This window comes from Melanotaenia boesemani, chromosome 12 (genome assembly GCF_017639745.1).
Source record: "Melanotaenia boesemani isolate fMelBoe1 chromosome 12, fMelBoe1.pri, whole genome shotgun sequence".
NCBI lineage: Eukaryota > Metazoa > Chordata > Actinopteri > Atheriniformes > Melanotaeniidae > Melanotaenia > Melanotaenia boesemani.
Window position 1 is genome coordinate 35459695 of NC_055693.1, and position 19728 is coordinate 35479422.

At 43.1% G+C, this 19728-nt stretch overlaps 1 protein-coding gene across 1 annotated transcript in view; it reads right to left on the bottom strand.

Moving 5' to 3' along the window:
* Positions 1-3: 3 nt before the first annotated feature.
* Positions 4-19728, bottom strand: part of tmprss3a (transmembrane serine protease 3a) — a 57786-nt gene continuing 38061 nt past the window's right edge. Inside the window, exons 17-21 of the mRNA XM_042000971.1 lie at positions 15955-16124; positions 10638-10733; positions 10241-10383; positions 995-1147; positions 4-92 (exon numbers count right to left, since the gene is read on the bottom strand). Coding sequence (XP_041856905.1) covers positions 48-92; positions 995-1147; positions 10241-10383; positions 10638-10733; positions 15955-16124 — 607 coding nt within the window. The 3' untranslated portion in view covers positions 4-47. The remainder of the gene's footprint in view (positions 93-994; positions 1148-10240; positions 10384-10637; positions 10734-15954; positions 16125-19728) is intronic.

The window sequence follows — 19728 nt, forward strand, 5'->3', positions numbered from 1 at the left end:
CTGGTGTGTTGCAGCTCGTCTTCACTGAGTTTCTTGTTAGAAGATGGTCAGTTGTCGGTTCTGTGAGATGTTAAACTTTGAGCCTCTTCTCTCTGAAACAGGTGGTCACACAGCAGCAGTTAGAGACATGAAGCCAGGTCAGTAAACGCACCACCGGAAAGTCAGCAGGGAGATGAAGACTAAAACCAAAAGATCTTTCAGAGCAGATCTACCTACCTATACCTACCTAACTACCTATACTTGCCTATACCTGCCTGTACCTACCTACCTATACCTACCTACCTAACTACCTATACCTACCTACCTAACTACCTATACCTACCTACACCAATCTAACTACCTACCCACCTATACCTACCTACCTACGCCTACCTATGCCTGCCTACCTACATACCTACCTACCTATACCTACCTAACAACCTACCTACCTACCTGCATATCTAAATATCTACCTACCTACCTAACTACCTATCAACCTACCTCCCCACCCACCCATCTATCTTACCTACCTTACCTGTCAACGGCCTGTCAGACTGGGAGGTAAAATGATGTAAAATGAATGTATGAATAGATATAGCAGCATAAAGGTCGACCAGAAGAAGAAAGCAGAATTTATTACTAACAGAACTTTGTAGAAATAACACACAGATCAACAGTGACCAAGCCTTTGAGCTGATTGTCCGGAAAAAGTCCTGTTTCCTGTTAGATGATGGTTTAAACTGATAAAAACACACTTGTTGGGGCTCATCCCTCTTCTGCGCGACGTCGTAACAGGTGATCTTATAAAAAATAGAAATGTTAAAAACGGTTATAACTTGCTTTTACTGAAGGCCTCAACCATTTAATAACTCACTCTTTTTATTTTTTTATTCTTCATTACAGTTTTATGAAATAATGTTGCCTGGTGTGTTCAGCTGGAGGTAAAGGCAGCTAAAGTCTCCAGAGACCAAACCTTTTCCGGGTCAGGGTTCAGGGTTCAGGTTTCAGTGCTGACCTCCATCTGTTGGTGGATCCATCTGAGCGACTCTGTGATGCGAGTGTACACGCCTGGTTTGTTCCTCTGAGCACATCCAATCCCCCAGCTGGTCACCCCAACCAGCTTCCACACCGATGAGACTTCACAGGCAAGAGGACCCCCGCTGTCCCCCTGAGGACACACAGAAGACACACATTTATTTTGTTGCCTTTCAACCTGGAAATAACTGGATGTTTTTCCTCCAGAACATTCCAGGATTCATCTCCATCCATCATTCTCTCAGTTCTGACCAGTTTCCCTGGTGAAACAGCCCACATTATGACGCTTCCACCACCATGCTGCAGTGTGGGAATGAGAGCTGTTGGTTTGCTCCTTCATCTCCACAAAGTTCAGTTTTTGTGTCTTCTGACCAGAGGACCTTCCTCCAGATGTTCAGAGTCTCTCACGTGAGCTTTTCTATCAGCGGTGTCTTTTTTCCTGTGAAGTGTCCTGTGGACATGTGAGGAGTTCATCACAGAGACAAACTCCCTCCCACTCAGTGCTGGCACCAGTTAAGCTAACATGGTGCTGGGCTGGGGGAGGAAGCCGGACAACCTGGACAGATCCCACATATGGAAACTCCAGACAGACAGGAGCAGCGAAGATCAGAACCACCACCCTGTAGCACAGTTGTATTTCATTACAGCTTTTTAAGATAAGCTCTTTGTTCCATATCACCAGTTTACAATAGAATAGAAATACTTTATTAATCCCTTTGGAGAGTCCTCAGGGAAATTTGGGATAATAAACAAATATTACACAAATAATAAACAATATTTAGTTTATGGTGATTACATAACATTTATTTAAATGCCATAGTTTAACCTTTAAAATCTGAGGTCCCCCACTGACCTTTGCGGAGAAAATGCGCGTCCCGTTTGCTACGAGTATTCAGGTAGACCTTGTGCTTATTTTATTATGGGATGGTATTTTCCAACAGAAGCTTAAAAAATAGGCACAGGACTCCAGTGTTTGACGCAAAGACCTGGAAAATGCTATAAATACTTTCCAAGCTTCTTTATAATAACTGTTTATTTTATGGTCTTGCTCCACCCTGGTGACCCTGTCGAAGCTGGAAAGTAGAGCAGACGTTTTCAGGGTGTAAATCAGATCTCCAGATGTCACCAAATCCACAGTAAGCTGTGACCGGGGAACTCCAAGGTGCCACATGAAACCAGGCACTCAGCCTGAATCATGAACACAACTCAATATAAATTTGATCAACGGAGTGATAGGGGACTAGCATCGACCACATCTGGTCGACTGGTGATGGGTGATCATTCATCTGCAGCTTGTTTTTACATCTGGTCCTTTTCTGACCTCCTGGAGGGTATTTCTTTTATCTACATCCTTATCTGACCTCTGCTTCTGTTTTCTTCTGTTTGACCTTCTTCAAGGAGGATCAGGGATGTTCAGCAAGCCCACAGAAATGCTCTTGTCCACAATGAAAAGTTTTATTTTCAAAATGTGTTCTGCTACAGAGATCATGTTTCTCCAGTTTTCTCTTCGCCTACTGTTAAATTCAGAATAGAATAGAAATTCTCCTCCTCACATATAAAAGTCTGTCTTAGCGTCTAAGACAAGACTAACGAAGACTGTTAAACACCTGAGGCCCTCTAACTGTCCTCTGGACAGTGTTCCCTCGGCTTTTTAAGGATGTTTTTAACAGCATGTTGCTAACCTGAGCCATGAATCTCTGAGGTCTGGCTATGTTCCTGCTGCCTTCAAACATGCTGCTTTGCAGCCTCTTATTAAAATCTTGACACCTCTGTTCTCTAGTATTACAGACCGATCTCTAAACTTCCTTTCTTGTCAAAGGTTTTAGAAAAGTCTGTTTATATCCAGCTGCAGTCATACCTTGATTTTAACTGTATTTCTGAAATATTTCTGTCTGGTTTTAAACGGTTTCGTAGAACAGAAACAGCTGCTGAGGGCTTTTAATGACCTGCTCTGCCTCTTTTAGACCTTACATCAGTTTTCGATGCGGTTGATTGTCAGATCCTGTTATCCCGTTTGACACGTGTTGGCATTAGAGGCGTACCTCTGAAGTGGTTCCAGTCTGGCAGACAGGAGTTTTTCAGTCTGGACCAACAGTTGTCCTACAAATTGGGATTTGTTTAAACTTGGTAAACATTTTTTACACAAACATGACTGTATACCATGTTTTTAATATTACAGTATTACAGTTTGGCAGCAAAAGATTAAAAACTAATTAAAATTAAACTATAGATTTTTCAAGACGTACATGAACATTTTAGAAGATTTAATGTCGCTGACACATTGATGAGCCCATGTGACCTCTAAATTTATCAGAAATACTAATAATTGGGCTTAAGGTGAGTTGTAACTAAGGCAGCACTTGGAAAGGTTTTTAAAGTTGAAATATGTAAAAATAAAAGTGGTTTGAAAATACACACGTGATGAAGTGATGAAATACAAGTAGTGAAAATTCTCATCTGGATGTTCTAGTTTAGGTCTCACAATCACCCCTAATAGTGGGATAATATTGGAAAATTATACATTTCCTCAATTGTTACAGTCCTGTGTGTATTTCAGTTTTTGTTATTTGTGCCAGTGTTGTTCCTAATTCTCACAACGCTCAAATAAAGACTGCAGTTAAGGCGAAAATTGAGGAAATGTAATATTTGTTAATAGTTTGAAGAGTCCATGCGACTTCTGCATTAATTAGACAGGTGCAAAACTGGGTTTAAATGAAAGCTACCCTTTACAATGTTACCAAAGATGCCCTCTTAAAAGACGAGTAAGGGTCTGGAAAATGAGTATTAAGTCGAATATGCACCACTGCCAAGAATCCAATTTCTTATAGGGGTGATTACCTTCATGAGCTGACAACTGTGACAAAGCTACCGCTTAGGACAGCTTATCAGACCAAAATATAATCTATGGACATGTTCCTTTTCAAAAATTGTTGCCAGATTTTGCCACCTTGAGTGGGCTTTGGCCCGTGGCCTGTTCCTGCTGTTTGGATTCTTTTAACTCTCTTGTTGGGATCGATCAGTCGCTGCTCCGTCGTTTGCAGGTTGTTCAGAACTTGGTGGTACAGGATTCACTTCAAGATTTAATTGCTTGTTTGTAAAAGAATGCCAGATAACTGCCTTATTTATCAGAGCTTTTAACTTCTCCCAGTCCTGTGAGCAGGGGCGCTGCTAGTGATTTTGGGCCCCATGAAAAGAAACTGAAGTCCCCCCCCCCTCCTCTGAAAATTTTGATATTGTAATACATAATTTTAATGATATTTTGACCATCATACCTATATTTGTTAAAAGAAAAACATGACAGTTAGGCTACTGGTACCTCAACATCAGCTTGATTTTCCATGTCCTCAAACTCTGTCATGTTTTTAAGTCTCTTTGTGGTCTTATTTAGTCCATCTCCCTCATCTGAATCACTTTCAACATCTTCAGCTTTATTTTCAATGTTCTCACGCTCTGTTGTCTCTCCGAGTCTTCCTACACTCTCTCATGGTGTATCCTCATCATCTGAATCTGTACCCTCTTCGATGTCTTCGTCCATTTCCACTCTCCTCTCTGACAAACTTGAAGATGATGCTGGACCTGCTCTGTAGTGTACATGGCATACAAAATGATCTAGTATCTCCAATCATGTAATGTCATGTGTAACAGCATCACAATCCTTATTTCTGGTGGCCTCCCACTATTTAGTTTTAAAGCTGCTTTCAGTGGTTTCACCAACAATGTGAAGGGAAACTGATTTGACTACCAATCCTCCACGTCATTGTTTCTCTCATGTAGCAGCACATGAAGTCTAATTTATCTCCACATCTGTAGACTCACCGGTGAAGCTTTAGATTAGTGGGAACTTATATGATCTATATGCTTGTTGCTGGTTAATCTTCTGATATGTAGAAAATGTAAATATTTCTCTGGTTGGATTGAAACAGTCACCCAGTCTGCTGCTCTACAAATGTCTCTTCGCATCCACTCGCTGTCTGTCTGTTGCTACTTCGCAGCTGAAGGAGCAGGTGGACTGAACCATTTAAGGGAAATATAGAGGGGGGTGGGTGTTCAGAAATGTTTCCAAAACAAAAAAACTTAGTGATACCGTTGCATTGTGACTAAATTGTTTGCATGATTGTAAGTTTGTCATTAGGTATCAGATAATTTTGTCAGTATTACAGTTGCATTGAGGGCCCTTCTGGGCCCCCTGTCACTCATGGGCCCCATTAACCCTTCCCCTTTACCCCCCCTTTTTGGCGCCCCAGCCTGTGAGAGCACTGAAATCATCAACCTAGCTGCTCTTAACATTCCTAGGTTAAAGGTGGAGGTGATGGAGTTTTTTCCTGTCGCTGCTCCCAGGCTCTGGGACAGTGTGCCCTTTAACATTCGTCCAGCGTTGGGCTTTTAAAATCATTATTAAAAACACACCTTTTCTCACTGGCTTTTCCTCCAGCTTGAGCATTTGAATTGAGTTTGTATTGTTTTAAGCTATATTAATGTATATTTATGCTATTTTATTTTGTAATTTGTTTTATGAGTTAAATTGGTTTGTTTTTATAATGGCTTTAGTCTTCTGACTGCTGTTATTGTAAATGTTCTTTATAAATAAAGTTGAACTGAATTGAAAATTAAATTGAAAAGTTCCAGGTTTTCTCATCAGAGCTTCAGTCTCAGACTGCAGGTTTACTGGTTCCTAGAGGTTCTACAAGTAGAACAAGAGGCAGAACGTCCAGTTATCAGACCCTCTCTGTAGAACCGGATCCCAGTTTGGCTGGTCCTGATGGAGGTTTTCCTTCCTGGTTCTGGTCCTGATGGAGGTTTTCCTTCCTGGTTCTGGTCCTGATGGAGGTTTTCCTTCCTGGTTCTGGTCCTGATGGAGGTTTTCTTTCCTGATTCTGGTCCTGATGGAGGTCTTGCTTCCTGGTTCTGGTCCTGATGGAGGTTTTCTTCCTGGTTCTGGTCCTGATGGAGGTTTTTCTTTCCTGGTTCTGGTCCTGATGGAGGTCTTCCTTCCTGGTTCTGGTCCTTATTGGAGGTCTTCCTTCCTGGTTCTGGTCCTGATGGAGGTTTTTCTTTCTGGTTCTGGTCCTGATAGAGGTTTTTCTTCCTGGTTCTGGTCCTGATGGAGGTTTTTCTTTCCTGGTTCTGGTCCTGATGGAGGTTTTTCTTCCTGGTTCTGGTCCTGATGGAGTTTTTCTTTCCTGGTTCTGGTCCTGATGGAGGTTTTTCTTTCCTGGTTCTGGTCCTGATGGAGGTTTTTCTTTCTGGTTCTGGTCCTGATGGAGGTTTTTCTTCCTGGTTCTGGTCCTGATGGGGTTTTTCTTTCCTGGTTCTGGTCCTGATGGAGGTTTTTCTTCCTGGTTCTGGTCCTGATGGAGTTTTTCTTTCCTGGTTCTGGTCCTGATGGAGGTTTTTCTTTCCTGGTTCTGGTCCTGATGGAGGTCTTCCTTCCTGGTTCTGGTCCTTATTGGAGGTCTTCCTTCCTGGTTCTGGTCCTGATGGAGGTTTTCTTTCCTGGTTCTGGTCCTGATGGAGGTTTTCCTTCCTTTTTTTTAAACAATAAGCTACAACTTCAAGTGTTCTGGTGGGTGGTGCAGTATTTTTCCAGTGCACTTACTTTAATAAAAATGTCAGAATTTAAATTCAGAATTTAAAATGTTTATTGATTTAAAACAAATTTCAAATGCTTTTGCAAAGTAATTAAAAAACTAAAGAACACTAACAGCCACCCCAACTTTTGTTACAACTTTTCACAAAAAGCAGCCGCAAAATCCAGCAACTTGGTCCACAACAATCACAAAAAAGTGCTGCAAAGTCCTGGAGGGACTGCTTATCTATAGAGATCAGAGCATCTGTTGAGTTGTTCACCGGTGGTGAAATAGCTCCAGGTGAATCCTGGTTTGGCTTTCTTGGCCTTGGATGACGTAGAGGGGATTGATGTGCGGTTTGGCTTCCCCATGATGATTCTGTTGCAGTCAGGCACTGTGCTCCAGAGTTGACCTTAAAAGATGATTTTCCTACTTTCAAGAATTTTTAGATTAGAATGTTTGAGCGTGCCTGGTCTGAATTTGTCATCTCACAGGATCTACGTCGCTTACAGCATCAGCGTCACCTACCTGCTGCCGTTGTCTCTCTGCTTTTACATCTAATAGTCCGCTAGACTCATTTTGGCTGCTTGTACTTGCGATCTTGTTCTTTCAGTAACTACCCACAGCTCGTGACCATAGGTGAGGGTAGGAACGTAGATCAACCGGTAAATCGAGAGCTTTGCCTTTTGGCTCAGCTCCTTCTTCACCATGACAGACCGATGTAGAGTCCGCATCACTGCAGACGCCGCACCGATCTGCCTGTCGATGTCCCGCTCCATCCTTTCCTCACTCGTGAACAAGACCCCGAGATATGTGAACTCCTCCACTTGGGGAAGGACCCTATTGCAGACCCGGAGAGAGCACTCCACCCTTTTCCGGCTGAGGACCATGGTGTTGGACTTAGAGGTGCTGATTCTCATCCCAACAGCTTCACACTCGGCTGCGAATCGCTCCAGTGAGACCTGAAGATCACGGCCCGATGAAGCCAACAGAACCACATCATCTGCAAATAGCAGAGACCCAATCCTGAGGCACCGAACCGGATCCCCTCAACACCTTGGCTGGGCCTAGAAATTCTGTCCGTAAAAGTTATGAACAGAATCGGTGACAGAGGGCAGCCTTGGTGGAGTCCAACCCTCACCGGAAATGATTTTGATTGACACCGATCGTACAGGGACCAGACAGCTCGTACAAGCAGGTCTGGCACTCCATACTCCCGAAGCACCCCCCACAAGAGTCCCCAGGGGACACGGTCGAATGCCTTCTCCAAGTCCACAAAGCACATGTAGATTGGTTTGGCAAACTCCCATGACCTCAAAGACCCTGAAGAGGGTGTAGAGCTGGTCCACTGTTCCACGGCCGGGACGAACACCACACTGCTCCTCCTCAATCCGAGGTTCGACTACCCAACAGACCCTCTTCTCCAGCACCCCTGAAAAGACCTTACCGGGGAGGCTGAGGAGTGTGATCCCCCTGTAGTTGGAGCACACCCTCCGGTCCCCCTTTTTGAAGAGGGGGACCACCACCCCAGTCTGCCAGTCCAGGGAAACTGTCCCCAATGTCCACGCATTGCTGAAGAGGCGTGTCAACCAAGACAGCCCTACAGCATCTAAAGCCTTAAGGAACTCTGGCAGGACCTCATCCACCTCCTGGGCCTTGCCACTAAGGAGCTTTTTAACCAGAGATGAGAGAGCCAGCACCAGCACCAGCTACCACAGACTCTGCTTCCTCATTGGAAGACGTGTTGGTGGGATTGAGAAGGTCTTCGAAGTATTCCCTCCACTGCCTCACAATGTCCCGAGTAGAGGTCAGCAGCCCCCCATCCCCACTGTACACAGTGTTGACGGAGCACTGCTTTCCCCTCCTGAGCGGCCGGATGGTGGACCAGAATCTCCTCAAAGCCATTCAGAAGTCATTCTCCATGGCCTCTCCAAACTCCTCCCATGCCCGAGTTTTTGCCTTAATGACCGCCGAAGCTGCGCTCTGCTTAGCCCGTCGATACCCATCAGCTGCTTCTGGAGTCCCACAGGCCAAAAAGGCCCGATAGGACTCCTTCTTCAGCTTTGACGGCATCCCTTACCCCCCAATGAGTTTGAGGGTTACCGCCGCGACAGGCACCGGCGATCTTGCAGCCTCAACTGCGGCTGCACGGAACACTGGCCGCCTCAACAATAGAGGCACGGAACACAGCCCATTCGGACTCAATGTCCCCCGCCTCGCCCGGGACATGGTTGAAGCTCTGCCGGAGATGGGAGTTGAAACTCTTTCTGACAGGGGACTCTGCCAGACGTTCCCAGCAGACCCTCACAACACGCTTTGGGTCTGCCAGGCCTCACCAGCATCCTCCCCCACCATCTGAGCCTACTCACCACCAGGTGGTGATCAGTTGACAACTCCGCCCCTCTCATCACCCGAGTGTCCAGAACATGCGGCCGCAAGTACGACTACACGACTACAAAGTCGATCATCAAACTTTGGCCTAGAGTGTCCTGGTGCCAAGTGCACATGTGAACACTCTTATACCTGAACAAGGTGTTCGTTATGGACAGTCCATGATGAGCACAAAAGTCCAACAACAAAACGCTACTCAGATTCAGATCAGAGGGGCCCTTCCTCCCAATCACGCCCCTCCAAGTCTCGTTCTCATCGCCCACGTGAGCATTGAAGTCCCCCAGCAGAATGAGGGAGTCCCCGGAAGGAGTACTTTCCAACACCACCTCCAAGGACTCCAAAAAGGGTGGGTACTCTGAACTGCTGCCTGGTGCATAAGCACAAACAACAGTCAGGATAACAGGCGCCAAGTCAGGGGGCAATGAGCATGCCCACACCTGCTCAGCGCCTCTCACCGGGAGCAACTCCAGAATGGAAGAGGGTCCAGCCCCTCTCAAGGACAGTGGTTCCAGAGCCCAAGCCGTTTGTTGAGGTGAGCCCAAATATATCTAGCTGGAACCGCACAATCTCGCACACCAGCTCAGGCTCCTTCCCCACCAGAGAGGTGACATTCCACGTCTCTAGAGCTAGCTTCTGCAGCCGAGGATCAGACCGCCAGGGTCCTCGCCTCCGGCAGCCGCCCGGCTCACACTTCACCCAACCCCGATGGCCCCTCCTGCCGGTGGTGAGCCCATGGGAGGGGAGGCCCATGGCACCCTTTCGGGCTCAGCCCGCCTGGGCCTCATTGGGCAAAGGCCCGGCCACCAAGCACTTGCCTCCGTGCCCCACCTTCAGGCCTGGCTCCAGATGGGGGCCCCGGTGACCCACGTCAGGGCAAGGGAAACCCTGGTCCTTGCTTTGTCATCATCATAAGGGTGATTTGAGCCACACTTAGTCTGGTCCCTCCCCTAGACACCTTTTTGCCATGGGTGTTCCTACCGAGGGCATGAGCCCCCAACAACATAGCTGCTAGGATCGTCAGGACGCACAAACTCTTTCACCATGATAAGGTGGCAGCTCTGGGAGATTTGTCAATCTGTAGCATCTTTATCATGGGGGTAGGTAGGCCTAGCAGAGCAGAGCCAGAAGCTAAGTAGCCATGTAGGAAGTCTAATTGGATCTGGTCTTATTTTTAATGTGGTTTTAATGTATTAAACTGTACTTAAAGACTTGTTGGAGGGAGTGTGTCCTGCTGAGTCTCGGTAGTAAAACTTAACAGAAATTTATACCTGACAGGAGTCAACGCCCCCTTCCAGGTATCCTGCACAGATCATCCAGGAGGAGATTAAGCCTTTGTAAACCTCTGGTTGGTTGCAGGTCTTGGTCGAGATGAGTGGTACTATGGCTGAGCGCAGAACTATGCTGGTCTCGCCTGGAAAGTTCACATTTCAGAGATGAACAGTCAAAAACTGCTCTGAGAAAACTTCAGAAAGGGTGAATGTTGTGTTTACAGGATGTCACAGGAAATTATAAATGGTTAAAGTGCTCCGTCCCATGATGACAACCTACAGAACACATCAACTAGTCCCTTAGAACAGATATTTTCTAATTGGGCTGTTGACATAAAGTTTTCACATGCTAAACCATAAAATGTAAGTGTATGAAATGACAAAGATTCAGACTCACCATCTTCTTCTGTTGCTCCCCAGCCAGAGATCCAGCATTTGGTGCCCTCTATAAACTCTTCTCCATAGTTGGGCAGGCAGATGGGCTCCACAAGGCCTGCAGAGGATATTAAACAGTATCATGCAGACAATAACAGCACTAACAGGAATAGTAAAAGCACCTTTGTTATAAAGACACATCATTTGTTCCCATTTCTTTAGTTTCATGTGTGAAAGCTGGCAGAGATCAGACAGTTTGACAAACAGAAAATAGAATATTGGCAGCAACAAGGTGATTCCCAAAGACCTCCATGGAAACATTTATTGCCCGCCTAAAGACTGTTCTGCCCAAGTTTGTACAATATGTGCATTGCCCCATTGGAGGAAAGAGCACAAGGTCTACTCCTACTTTAATCAGGCATTCAGAACAACACCTCTCCCCCATCTAGGGTTGTCTTATCACATCTCCCTGCTCCTGATCCCAGCTTACAAGCCCTTCAGGAAAAGATCAAAGCCAGCCAAGAGGACTGTTAAAACCTGGCCAGAAGGAGCACTTAAGGCCCATTTATGCTCCCTTACGTATGTAAATAGGGACATCCATTTCAAATGTTGTCACACATCATCGTCCTCATACTTCCATGCGTCTTTTACATTGCCATGGTTAAGTAAATTCCTCCACTAGAGGGCAGTGGTGAATTGCTGAATTCAGAGTTGACTACCACAATCCACCAGTATCAGACACTGGTTGGAGGTGGTATTACATCGGTATGCAGTTGTTTTCAACCACCCAACACCCCCCGAACGCTCACATAAACTTTCAGTTGTTGTCATCGTCTTCATTCTTCTGCTCTTTTTCTTTTTCCTGTTTCACTTCTCTGATTTGTTTCTTTTGCTGGTTGCGTGTCAACTATTTAGCTCAGCACTGCCCCCGTGAATTCCAGTTAAGTGTAACCCACATAATATAAATGATCTGCCTTAATGTTACCAGTATATGGAAACAGTTTAAACTAATCATATAGTTCATAGTGCAAATTAGTTCCGCCCATCTAATTTCTTTTCTGGTCAGAGCGTGTCTGTGCAGATTCACATGCAAAAAGTCATGAGGTGCTTCGAGCTTCTGGTCCTTCACTGCCTCAAGTACTTCCTCCCTTCTATCTTCACCCACACCAGATTGCCACACTGGCGCTGCGATGGCGAAAAAGTTCATTATTGGATGAAAAACGCTGCAAAACTTGTACTTTAGATAGAGTCTACAGTAGGTTTTATCACTGCTGTTTAGCGGTTGTTGGTCAAAGGTAACTAAGCATATCTTTGTTACTGTTAGCTACCGTTTGCTAATGCTAGCTAAAGCATCACGTTGATCCGAAGCTTGAAATTTTGCTCTCTTCTCACTCAAAGAATGAAGGTAAAACATAATTTACTATGAAAGTTTATTTTACTAAATTGTTAGATGTTAAATTAGAATCAGAATACTTTATTAATCCCAGAGGAAATTGTGTGCACACAGTCGCTCCACACCAAATAAGAAAGGATAAGATAAAAATCACAAATTACAGTTACTAATATCTATATAAACAGATCCAGGATCAATCCTGCAGTGAGTACAATGTACAGTATTATCAGTATGATAGTAAAATGTAAATGTAGAGCAGAGTGTAAATGTATAACAGTGGATGTTATATGGAGGAGTTGTACAGTGTGATGGCCACAAGTAGGAATGATTTCCTGTGGTTCAGAGCATTGAGGTGAAATCAATCTCTCTCTGAACGTACTCCTGTGGCTGATCAGCAGGTTGTGAAGCGGGTGGGAGGTATTGTTCAGTATTGTCTTTATTATGGACAACGTTCTCCTCTCCAACACCTCCGTCAGAGAGTCCAGCTCCATCCCACCACGTTACTAGCCCTGTGGATCAGTTTGTTCAGTTTGTTTGTGTCTGCAACTCTCAGCCTGCTGCAGCATGCAGGTGCATAGAGGATAGCACAACACAACCACAACAGACTCATAAAACATCCTGATCAGCGTTTGGCAGATGTTAAACCACCTTAGCTGCCTCAACAAATAGAGACGCTCTGGCCCTTCTTGTAAAGTGCAGCAGTGTTTTTAACCCAGTCCAGTTTATTGTCAATATGCACTCCAAGGTATCTGTAACCCTTCACCACTTCCACATTGACACCTGTATTGAAACAGGTCATCAATCAATAATCACACAAATATGTGTCGGTGAGCATAATGATAATTTATCATTAAAATTTTTCTCTTCATTTTGCATTAACTAACATCTAATGTTCTGAGTTCTATGTATAACTGTTTTGCATTGAGCTATTTTTGAAGTTTCAATGGTTTTAAATTAATTCAATTAATTAATTAAATTTTTGGATTCATTAATTTTGCAAGGTGATTGCATATAGATTTGCAAATACATTGGTAAAAATTCTTTGTAGTAATATTTCATGTTTATATGTTCTGTGCCTGAACTGATGTCAGAGCAATGCAGAATGTATCATAAGTTCAAAGTCTGCAACACCTTCACTCTCACCTGTCCACACAATCCCAGGCGACTTCTTTACTTTACAAACTGTAGGCCTGAATTGACTTTGATAAGTTTCTTTAATTTTGGACTCAATTTTAACATATTTTTATCATATTTTTGGGACTGTGTCTGGGTGCATAGGAACTCCTACTTTATAAGAAGGCTGGTACACAAAAGCTAAAAGGACATGGAGTCCCCAGCCCACCCCCACCCTTGACCCTACTCTAAAATGAATTTTCTACCACTAAAATATAACAGTATGAACAAACATATGTCTTGGCATCAAGTGAGGAAATAGGGGTCCATCCACGTGAAGAGCCAACCCAACCTGCGACTACAAAGGTCGTCATCATGTGAATGTACCAGTTCAGAACAGGCTGGGCCCACACCACAGCCATAAGGCTGCAGCGCAGGGCCCTGACTACCCCGACAAGTACAGTCCCCATGGCAATGACCACGCAGCCAGAGCAGGCATGGGCTCCAATACAGAGAACCCCTATAAAGAAAACACTGGAGTGGAAAAAATAAATAAACAAAACAAAGCTCATCAATCTAAAACTGTAACAACAAATAAGACCAATAAAAGCTGAATCAAAATAAACAAGTAAATAAATAAAATACAAGTTTTATAACTAAGTAAAAGATAAAGACAGATTAATTTCAAAGTATAAATAACATAAAAATTTGTTATATACTAAGCTAAAAAGGTAGGTCTTGAGCCTATCAAACAGGACAAAACTCTTCAGTGTTTCCTCGGGTAAAAGCAGAGGCTCAGGTCTGTTAAGATCAACATTTTGTTGTGATAATAGATTGGATCTAATAGCATTGATTTTATTTCTGATGTGGTCTGCAAAGCTCTCACATGCAGCGTCTGATGGTGGCATGGATGACTTGTTAAAATCTGTGTTTATTAAAAGATCAATGGCTTCATAAAGGATTTTGGGATTGTTCTTTTTGTTAGAAATGATATTTGAGAAATTAAGTGTTCTTGCCTGTTTTACTGTGTTATTGTAAAATTGGGTTGGTCATGTAAAATTTCATGATGAATTGTTAAATGAGTTCTCCTCCATTTCCTCTCTGCTCTCCTGCAGTTTCATTTGAGGTTTCTGATTTCTTATTTTCTCTACGATGGTGAGTTTTGATCTCATAGCTTTGGTTTTAAATGGAGCTTCTCAGTCAACAGCTGGCTTTAGTTTAATGTTAAAATGATCTACAATAAAATCACATGATAAAGGGTAAAATCTGCAGTATCGCGTCTGCAGTGATGCGGACTCTGCATCGGTCTGCCGTGGTGAAGAAGGAGCTGAGCCAAAAGGCAAAGCTCTTGATTTACCGGTTGATCTACGTTCCTACCCTCACCTATGGTCACGAGCTGTGGGTAGTGACCGAAAGAACAAGATCGTGAATACAAACGGCCAAAATGATTTTTCTCCGCAGGGTGGCCGGGCTCTCTCTTAGAGATAGCGTGAGAAGCTCGGTGATCCGGGAGGGGCTCAAAGTGGAGTCGCTGCTCCTCCACATTGAGAGGAGCAAGATGAGGTGGCTCAGGCATCTGGTTAAGATGCCTCCTGGACGCCTCCCTCCCCCGACTGATCTCCCCGAAAGTGGCCGGGGAGAGGGAAGTCTGGGTTTCCCTGCTTAGGCAGCTGCCCCTGCAACCCGACTCAGGATAAGCGGCAGACAATGAATGAATGGATGGTAGGTAAAATCTGAGCAGGAGTTTGGTTTAAAATGTCAATAAAATGTGCTGCTACTTCAGAAGTAATATATAGCTTCCTCACAGTTCTCACTGGGGCTTCCTGTTGGATAAAACTAGTGATGTTAAAAAACACATAGTAGAGGTCTGACACAGCCAGGTCAACAACAGAGGACACACCAGTGGACAGACCATAGGTTAGGACCAGGTCCAGGGAGTGTCCTCTGTTGTTAGTAGGCTGTTACATGTAAAATCCATACTGTTTAAAAGGTTTAAATCTCACTAGCATAGAGATCACCACTGTTGTCAATATGCAAGTTAAAATCACCAGTTATTAGTTAATAGAATGAAAAATACTTTATTAATCCCTTTCCCTGCAAAGGGATTAATAAAGTATTTTTCATTCTTTCATTCATTTCATTTCATTCATTATTGCTATATGGAGGAGCTGCCATGGTGAGACTAACTGATGCATCGGTGCCAAGTTTCAGTTAAAAGAGACTAAAATCTGATTATTCACAATAAAAGAGGAGAATAGAAGAGAATAAAAGAGGGCCATATTCAAAGGTTTGAGGGAAGTTTTGTCTTTAGCCTGTTTTTCCAGTGTGTGCACAGATTTTAGAGTCTGGTTTATTCTGGTGGTCCATTTGTTTGTCTTCCTGAATGTGGTTATGAGTAGAATCAAGGATACAGGGCAGAAGTTGTCCAGAAGCCACAGGTGACAAACCCTCTCACAAACAGTTTTTACCTGAACATATTACCAGAAAACAGGTTGTTTCCTCTGGTTGTCTGTCTGTCTTTTAGCAACTTAATTCAAAAAGTTATGGATGGATTTTGCTTATATTTTTTACAAAAATCTCAGAAATGGAAAATTGAAACAAGTGATTAGATTTTGGAGGTGATCCGCATCACCACCTGGATCCAGAAATCTTTTAAAGGGTTCTTTACTACGGGAAGTGGGAATATGGGGATAATTTTGCCATTAGAGCTTCTAACTCAATCATTGACAGAAAAAAAAAAAAAAAAAAATTAGATAGGCTTGGCGTAGGTTTGCACTTGGCGCTTCTAATTATTAATTATAATTGACCTTTTCAAGTCTGAGTGCACCAGTACCGTTAAAAACAAGTGGATTGAACAGTTTCATCAGAGCGATGTCATAGTCCAGTCCTTTGGGCCAGTAGCGAGCATGGTATATGATATTCTTCACAGCCAGAGACTGGGCCCCGTGGATCAGCTGCTCTGTTATGCCAACATGGACCGTCCACAAGGAGGAGTTCTCAAACCTGTCCACAGATACCAGGACAAGATTCAGTTTAATTTATTATTTATACAACAGAACAGAATCAAGTAACACTTTATTAATCCATGAAGGAAAATTATATTGTTACATAATCATAAATTATTAAAACTGAAATGAAATGAACAAATAAATGAATAAGAACAATAACCAAACCTCTAGCAGAGGATGATCCAAAGGGCCTACTCAGATATATAATAATGCATTCTATAAATAATTTATTAAACATGTTCACTTGTAATATTATTACAAGAAAGCAAAGCTGAAATCAGCATTGGTTTTAGATGACATGTTGCATGATCGCTGCTCTGAGGCTCTTTTGTTTTCACAGACTCCGAATTCTACAGTAAATTCAGGTTGTTGTTTCTCTGCTCAGGGTGAACAGCTAAAATCACATCTACATCAATTTCTACTCTTTAACTTAAATGTTTAACATAATTCTTCATGGCAAGATAAAATTAAAAGAGACATTTTGAATAAGTTTTGAGCTCAAAACCCATCTTTGTCATCAACTTAGGAACTCGAAAAATCCACTGCATATAACTATAAAGTAAACAATGCTGAATGTATTTGGGGGTATTTGAATTCTCCTAATATTAATTTGAATTAATTACAAGTTTGAATTAGATTTCTTTTCCCATGGTTTACATGCTCGATAACATGCACCATGCTCATTAATTAAAATGTTAATTCTAATCTGCAAAATGCACACAACAGTATATTTGCAATTCCTAAATAACAAATAACAATTGGTTCTTTCATATAAAAGATGACATATAAAATACAAAGCAAGTCTTTTGAACAAGAACACTGGGGTGTGGTTAGTGGTTTTAAAGAACACTACTCCAAAAGGGACATTAAAGAAAGAAAAAAAGAAAAAGAAAGAAAGAAAGAAAGAAAAAATGAAAAAGAAAGAAAGAAAGAAAGAACGAAAGAAAAAGAAAGAGCAGGAAATGACATGAATCAAATCAAATCAAACTTATTTGTTTAACACATTTAAAAAGGAAGTTGACCAAAAGGCTGAACAATTTTTAGAAACAACACATTTATAAAAGCAGAAACAGTAAAAGTAATTATTAACAATACTAAAAATGGGATCTGCTGGGACACAAGGACATAATCTGCAGGGATACAAGGACGTAATCTGCATGGATATAAGGACTTAATCTGGGACACAGGGACTTAATCTGCGGGGACACAAGGACGTAATCTGCAGGGATACGTGCAATAATCTGCGGGACTGAAGGACAAAATCTACAGGGACACAAGGACATAATGTGCAGGGACATGAGGACGTAATCTGCAGGGAAATGAGGACATAATCTGCAGGGATACGCGGAATAATCTGCAGGGACACAAGGACGTAATCCCCAGGAACCCAAGGACATAATCTGCAGGAACACAAGGACATAATCCTGTTCTTAAACTTTTTAAGGGTGTGAAGGAGAGAAAAAGTCCTGGACCAGATAACATTGGGGGCAGACTGCTGAAAAATTGTGCAGAGCAATTGGCTGGCATTTTTACCTTTATTTTCAGTAAGTCAGTGCAGCTCTGCAGGGTCCCTCGTTTTTGGAAAGACTCCATTATTGTACCAGTGCCCAAAAATAAGAACCCCAGATCTCTGAATGATCTTCGCCCTGTTGCACTTACCTCCCTAGTCATGAAGACCCTGGAGAAGATGATAAAGGCTGAGATTTTGGGCTCAACTCAGGGCACCTTAGACCCTCTCCAGTTTGCATACAGAGCAGGGAGGGGTGTTGAGGATGCGGTGAATACCGTCCTCAGCCTGGTTCTTGGTCACCTGGAGGAGGCACAGACTTTGGCTCGTTTGCTTTTTGTTGATTTTTCTTCTGCGTTTAATTGCATTCAACCCCACATTTTAGCCCATCATCTTCTCAGCGCACATAACCTCGACAAGGGTTTAGTGAGCTGGTTAGTCGATTTTTTAACAAACCGACCACAGAGGGTGAGAGTAAATGGTGTTTTATCAGATGTGCTTTTATCCTCCACAGGCTCGCCCCAGGGTTGCGTCCTTTCACCACTTTTATTTATTTTATACACAAATGAGTGCAAGAGTCAGCATCCAAACAATCATATTGTCAAGTTTGCTGATGACACAGTGATCGTGTCATTACTTAATTCCCTGGACACAGATCACGGCCCGGTGGTGAAGGATTTTATTGATTGGTGTGAAAGCTCATTTTTAAGTATTAATACTTTTAAAACAAAAGAAATGTTGGTTGATTTCAGGAAGAACCCTCCACCAATCCAGCCTGTTTTAATTCACGGCCAGACAGTAGAAATGGTACAGCAGTACAAATACCTGGGCACCATCATTGACGATAAATTAACATTTGAGGCAAACACTGATGCTGTCTGTGCAAAGGTCCACCAGCGCATGTATTTTTATCGGAAATTGAGAAATTTTAATGTGGACACCACTTTCATGAAGATGTTTTATTCTTGTTTTATTGAATCTGTTTTAACTTTCTCTTTTATCTGCTGGTTTGGGTCTCTGACTTTGAAAGATAAAAATAGATTAAATAGCATCATTAAAAGATGCAGCAAGTTAGCAGGGGTCAGCTTCACTGAGCTCTCTGTCCTGTATAGAAACAGAGTCATTAGGAAAGTTAGAGCTGTCGCTGCTGACCCGACCCATCCCCTGTTCCATGAATACAGGCTGTTACCCTCAGGTCGCCGGTATGCTATGCCACGGTGCCGGACAAATAGACTAAAAAATTCATTTATTCCGGCATCCATTGGCTTAATGAATAGTGGGTGTTTAAATTAACCTGTGTGATGTTGTTGTTTTGTTTTGTTTGCTTGTTTTATTTTTAAATTGAATGTGGCGTCATTTTCATTGTCATTGCTGGCTGCACAACAAATTGCCCCTCAAGGGGATAATAAAGTTTTCTAATCTAATCTAATCTAATCTGCAGGGACATCACGAAGTAATCTGGAAGGAAATGAGGCCATATTCTGCAGGGACACAAGGACTAAATCTGCAGGGACACAAGGACATAATCTGCAGGAACACAAGGACGTAATCTGCAGGGACACAAGGACATAATCTGCAGGGACATAAGGACGTAATCTGCAAGGATATGAGGACATGATCTGCAGGGACATGGGGCCATATTCTGCATGGACACGAGGACAAAATCTGCAGGGACACAAGGACTTAATCTGCAGGGACACAAGGACGTAATCTGCAGGGACACAAGGACGTAATCTGCAGGGACACAAGGACATAATCTGCAGGGACATGAGGACGTAATCTGCAGGGACATGAGGACGTAATCTGCAGGGACATAAGGACATAATCTGTGGGGATACGAGGAATAATCTGCGGGGAAACAAGGACATAATCTGCAGGGATACGCGGAATAATCTGCAGGGACACAAGGACGTAATCCCCAGGAACCCAAGGACATAATCTGCAGGAACACAAGGACATAATCTGCAGGGACATCACGAAGTAATCTGGAAGGAAATGAGGACATGTTTTGCAGGGACATGAGGACATAATCTGCAGGGACATGGGGCCATATTCTGCAGGGACATGAGGACTAAATCTGCAGGGACACAAG